The sequence below is a fragment of the Cibotium barometz genome, chromosome 8 (genome assembly GCF_041138505.1).
Source record: "Cibotium barometz isolate CiBa-2024 chromosome 8, ASM4113850v1, whole genome shotgun sequence".
NCBI lineage: Eukaryota > Viridiplantae > Streptophyta > Polypodiopsida > Cyatheales > Cibotiaceae > Cibotium > Cibotium barometz.
The window spans coordinates 32,974,571-32,980,683 of record NC_141053.1 but is presented as its reverse complement, the minus strand read 5'-3'; the positions used below and the strand labels follow the sequence as shown (position 1 = coordinate 32,980,683).

Sequence of the window (6,113 nt, the reverse complement as noted above, 5' to 3'; positions counted from 1 at the left end):
CAATAAGTGTTGTCTACTCTAGGCTCTTATCTTTCCTTGTTCTATAATGGCTCTTCTCCTCATCCTGACAGATCCTCAAGATGTAGACCTTCTCTTCTTCCACCTGCTATTTCACAAGCTACATTTACTTTCTATGTGGGAAAGGAAGGCTTGATTCTTTTTAGTGCCAACTTGGCAGGGAAGGGATATAATTTGCACAGCCTTTCTCCCCAAGGGAAGCAACAATAGGATAGGGGAGGTGTGGGCTTTCACCCATATATGAGTGAAATGCTAGCGTGCAATAGCTAATAGCAGCCACGCACACACCCGTTATTTAAATTTGACTACTTTTCACTATATTCATGCCAGAAAAGTAAGGATGAGTTAGCCACCATAGGGAAAGAGGAGACAAGGATGAGTCATCAATGACAGGGAAAGAGGACAAAGAAAAGGATGAGCATGTAAAGTCTGCAAGGATCATCCACAATAGGAAAAAGAGGATAAACGTTCACAAATTAAGGATAAACATCCACTTACAATTCCATGAAAGTACTTGATAATTCTTGGTTAGCATGCATCTACCTATGGTAAGTTTTTTTTTAAAAACATGTACTTTAGTAAATTTACAATTTTTAAAATAACTAAAAATAGAATAAAAATATTGTAATAGGATTTTCTTCAAGGAGACATGTATAAAAATACATGTCTTTGATAGTTTATGCTAATGGCCTTTACATATAGAAGATATTTTGTATATTTCATTTCTAGTGTGCTTAAAATTTAATTTAATTTATGATTTTTATAATGTAAAATCTAAAAATCATAACTTTTTTTAAAACAAAAAGTGCTTAAATGACAACAATAGACTATGTTTTAAAAAAGTTTTTGGCACTTGATATTTTTTCAACTAATATCTTCAGCCTATTGTATTTCCATTAGGGATTTCTTTGAAACAATATACTTAAAGAGAAATGATTATCTCACAAAATTCTTTACTAAAAGTCACAAAAGTGTCTTTTCTCTAAAAAAAGGTGAGACTTATATCTCTTTTTTATAGCCTTTTCATTGATTCATTCTCATCATTATCTACCTTTATGCTCATTTCTATTCATAAAACTTTTGCATTTTGCATTTTACTTATTATCTACCATTTTTCTCCTTTTTTTTTCTGAGGGTTCTTCACATGAGAAGGATAAGAGATTTCATGCCTCCCATTTGTGATTATCTTCTCAATGTGGCTCTAGTATCAGACTTCCCTACATTCATCTGCCTAAGTGCTTGCTTGAATGAAGGTATTGCTGAAGTTTTTTTAAAAAAAACTTGTTAGGGACTCCTCCTTGACTTAGGTTGGAGCAAGCATGAAGTTTACTTGGTTCCCCTCTTGGAAGTCCATTTCTTCGACCTCTTTTTCCAAATCAAAAGAATTGTCTTGTAAGGGTGTACTATTCACAAACAAAAATTATTCATTAGATTGATTAATTCCATGTTGATTATTTGCTTCTGGTTGAGTTTTGGGTCCATTAAAAATCTATCAAAAAGGGGTTTAACATGTTTGAGTTCTTTGGTTTGTTATGGCTTCTCAGTGAGTTGGGTCTGAACTGTGACCTATTTTTCCTATGTACTTGCTAAAATCCTTGACTATCTATGCTATTCTTTTCTGGGGCTATGGTTGGTGTCTATCCTCAAGAGCGTTCTAGTAGGGACCTTAACACGACAAATGTTTATGAAATGATATTTAGCTCTAGAGTGGAAGCAAGTATAAGGGAGGTTTTTGAATTGCAAAAACAATGGCCCTCCCTTACGTCAATGCTCAAGGAATCTGGTAGGTCTTCGTTGATGTTTATCTCCACTAAGGCTTGAGGGTGTGCCACTGAGGGTTGAGCTATAGAGTTGGCCTAGTGCCAAGTAATCTCCGTACCAATTCAATGATTATTTTGAGAAATGGGTAAAGATGAAGGGGGAGATTAGGAAGTTATATCTAGATAGAGCACAAAGTGGGCTTAGGGACCATGGTGGCAATCCCAAACGTTACATAGAATTGATCAATCCCTCTCCAACCCACAGAGGGCCATCCCACAGGTCAAGAACAAGCACCTTTATTGTTTTGCCTCTTTTGCCTTCAGGCTAGCAAGAGGAGGATTGAAAACATGTGTTGAATAAATGTGGTGGTAAAATAGAGAGTTCCCCAATAACCCTATCTAAGCCATTCCATTATAGATTCCCTAGGTCAAACTTCCAACTTTCAAACATAAATGAAATAAATGGGGAAACTTTACACTTCAAGGGTGCAAAACAGAACATTTTGCCTACCCGTGAGAGGCTTTTCAAGTTCCCATGTCTGTATATAATCATGTTTTGGCTAGGGTGTCTACCTTCTTAGCCTAAAAGTGCATCCAATAGAAGTAGTGCGTTAACTACTACATGGATTTAATGTCAACCCATGTACAAGATGTGAATCCAATGTCAAACCTAATGTACACCATGCATACACCCCAATAGAAGTAGTGCGTTAACTACTACATGGATTTAATGTCAACCCATGTACAAGATGTGAATCCAATGTCAAACCTAATGTACACCATGCATACACCCCAATAGCAAGGTTTTGCCAGCGACAATAGAAGAGGATTTAAATAAAATAGCAAGGAAGAGTCGAGGTCACAAGAGCTAATATATCAATCATTGAAATCAAAGGCATTCCGAAGTAATGCTTTTCAATGCATACAAAAGAATTACTAGTGGTATCACGAAGGGACTTGTTCAATGCAACATTGTTTGACACTTTTCGCATTAGTATTTGTGGGTGAGGCAGTAAAATACTTTGTGCCGATCCATCACTTAATTATCATCTATAGTACACAAGGATGAGGTGGCTATACATAACTAGTCTTTAAAAAGAAAGTTTGACGAATTAGAAAATTATTACTCACACACCCTATCTTTATAAGGCTCTACATAACTATTCATGTAAGCAGCCAAGAACACTATTGTGAATAAAGTGGGTAATAGCACATGTTTCCCAAACATAAATCCCAACAAAATATCGAGACAAAGGATATTTTTAAGAAAAAGGACTCAAAATCCACATTGAAAAAAGTGATCTGTTTCTTTTTTGAGAAATTTCAAAATTTAGTTGATTTTGAGTAAACTACTTTGTAAAATTTTATATGTGAGGAACCTTTTATTGATCTATTTGGTGTTGTATTTAAATTTGCTAACTCTAAATCATAATTTCAATTCAACTTGATAACAGAAATTTGAATTTTAACATTTGTATAATTTACAGGTTTAGATGTTAGTCAAAGTCATGTGATGTTGAGATAACTTTTAGGCATTTGATAATTTGAAAGCTTACTCTCTCTCACACACACGTGTCTCTCTCTCCCGCATTGAAAAATCTTCCCTAGTGCTGGAGCACTATGTTGAAAGTTTATTAGCTATAAAAAATGCCTTTTATCAATGCTTCTCGAAGCCTGTGCTAATATGGACCCCAAGGAAAATATGGCACCTAGGAACCACTTTTTTAAAAATTGCTTAAGGAAAATGTATTGCGATTTGTGGGACGCTCAGCTCCAAAATGTGAAAGAAAGGTTTAATCAGGTCGCCGCCATGGGGCCTTTGCAATGAGATACTATTGGCCAGAAGATGCGGGAAATGCTTGCACCTACGCATCATTTCAACAAGCATGTATACAATGATGTTGTAGACAACAGCGCCAAGAGCCAAGCCACGCCCACTTGTGGCTCCACCACCGCGGCCGCGTCTTCACTCTCTTTACTATAAAGCCCCAACATCTCTTCAGTTCCCACATCATCTACTCTCAAGCTTCTCTTCTTCAAGTTCTTCTTTTGTTACCATTTCTTAACCACCACCACCATGAGCTTCCCTCCTATAATAGCTATAGTAGGCGAGCAGTACTGTGCTCCTTTCCCCGTTGAGCTCACGGTTTCTAAGAACGTGGTGAGTCTCAGCGGTGGCAGCTTTGAGATCAAGGACCCCGATGGCCAGCTCATCTTCAAGATGGACGGCCACGCTTTCAGCCTGCGCGACAAGCGCGTGCTTCTCGACGCCTGCGGCGACCCTATCCTCTGCGCCCACAAGAAGGTGATTAATCATCTTATAATCAATGATTCACTGGTGATCTACTCTGATCCCCTTCATCTCTGTGATTACGGCAGCTGATCAGCATGCACGACAAGTGGGAGGTCTCTCTCGGGGACACCTTCAACGAGGAATCCAAGCTCTTCTCCGTCAAGAAGTCCTCCGTCGTCCAGTTCAAAACCCACCTTGAGGTCTTCCTTGCCGGCAATTGCAACGACGACTGCCCCGACTTCACCGTCAAGGGCAACTTCTTCGAGCGCGAGGCCCAGATCTTCCAGGGCGACACGCTGATCGCAGAAGTGAGAGCCTTAATCACCCTCTCACGCATCTTGATCTTAAAGATTTGTAGGTTTACGTACTGACCATTTAACTTGCTTTTGCTAATTTCAGCTTAAGCGCAAATTTACCGTGGGCAATGTGCTCCTTGACAAGCACACCTTCATCACTGCTGTTTGCCCAGGAGTCGACCAAGCCTTCATTGCGACCTTGGTTGTGATCATGGATACCATCCATGAGGATTAGATCCATTAGGACAGAATACGGTTATGGTTATACGGATGTTTTTAACGTTTGATGTTGTAACCCGGGGAGAGTAGTGTGTGGATGTGAATAAAAAATCCGTTGTGAATAAAGAATACGCTCGTTTACACCTGTGTCGGTTTCTGAGCCAACCCTTCTTTGTAATCTATCCTTGAGAAAGAAGGTAAATTTAACCCTTAATCAGGTAGGAAAACCATGCTTTTAATTCATCTTAATGTCTGTTTTTCATCCATCTTAATCTATCTATGAAGGAAGGCAACCCCTGTTCCAATCCTTCTTAATTCATCTTTTAAGGCTGGCAAATTTATGTTAAGAGTAGTTTTTATTCCTTTAAAAATAATTTGGTGACTATTAGAAGGGAGCAACATACTCAGTGATGAGGACCCCTCATATCCTCTACAAAGTGAGGGCAAGGTAACATTCGGGTGTCTAGCCAGGGATCAAACCTAGTACCTCCAGGCTACAAGCCACCCCCTTTAACCCCACTAGAAAGAGTAGTTTTTAATCCTTGTTTCACATACCTCTAGGATGTGTAATGTGCTCTTCTTATTTTCTAATAAATGCAAGGTTCTCCTTTTAAGACACGTCTAAGGAGATCCAAAGAGGCGAGAACTCTCTCGAGCTATGCTCGTTGAGGCTAGAGCACGGGCAGGCATGCGTGTCAGTCGTGAACCTTCCCAATTATGCAACACATTTTTTTAATGCAAAGAGAAAAACACACACACACACACACACACACACACACCCAAGTGTCGAAAATTCATGGAAGAGGGGAGTATTGCTAGTGAGAGAACTAGTTAGGGTTAGGAGTGTAATGTCTTGTCATCTCTACTGCCACCGCCTAGTGGCATATGCCTCCCGAGAGGGGAGTTGGCTAGAAAAAGATGCATGGGAGCACTTTGCTCAGAAGTGCTCTTTGGTAGATACTAAACACATGGGCGAGTCAAGCAGTGCATGCACATACACGTGGTCTAACATCCAGACATGAAGGGAATGGAGGGCGGCTTGCATAGACTAAGGGTATATTTCTAGGGCAGCACTTCCTTGGGCCACTCGGGATCTCTCAGATCACGGTTGCTCTGGCCATGCCCCCATCCTTCTTTCCCGTGTGGTGCCAGGTGCAGTACCTCGAAACTCTAGCAACTTGGCACCATACGGGAAGGAGAACTTTGATGCAAGGATTGTTGCAACATGGGGTGCTGCCAAGACCCATGGTGGGCCTCCCTATGATTGCTAGGACCGATGCATACATTATGTTTCCAACTTTTGCAAAACGTTTGGCCGAGAAACGGCTCGGCAGAGGAAGATGTATGGCATAACTGCAAAAAGATTTCAACAAGAAGGACCAAACCCCATCGTTTCGACACTGGTTAGTGATATGGACACGTACTTACACATGCACGAGTGAAAGAAGATGCACTAAAAGTCCAAGCCCGTGTCAAATGATGGTTGCACGAGTGAAAGAAGATGCACTAAGAGTCCAAGCCCGTGTC

The 6,113-nt window shown here is 40.1% G+C and overlaps 1 protein-coding gene across 1 annotated transcript; it reads left to right on the top strand.

Annotated features, from left to right (window-relative positions):
* The first annotated feature begins 3,786 nt into the window (after positions 1 to 3,786).
* LOC147636164 (protein LURP-one-related 15-like) lies at positions 3,787 to 4,727 on the top strand. The gene is made up of 3 exons (XM_086801600.1): positions 3,787 to 4,083; positions 4,158 to 4,379; positions 4,471 to 4,727. The coding sequence occupies exons 1-3, from the start codon at positions 3,856 to 3,858 to the stop codon at positions 4,600 to 4,602; spliced, it is 582 nt and encodes a 193-aa protein (XP_086657726.1). The 5' UTR covers positions 3,787 to 3,855; the 3' UTR covers positions 4,603 to 4,727.
* Positions 4,728 to 6,113: the final 1,386 nt, after the last annotated feature.

Excerpts from the sequence above, each read along its gene's own strand:
- LOC147636164 (XM_086801600.1), top strand. The coding sequence starts at position 3,856 with ATGAGCTTCCCTCCTATAATAGCTATAGTAGGCGAGCAGTACTGTGCT. Across the intron at positions 4,084-4,157 it reads TCCTCTGCGCCCACAAGAAG|CTGATCAGCATGCACGACAA; the intron begins GTGATTAATCAT and ends TGATTACGGCAG. Across the intron at positions 4,380-4,470 it reads GCGACACGCTGATCGCAGAA|CTTAAGCGCAAATTTACCGT; the intron begins GTGAGAGCCTTA and ends TGCTAATTTCAG.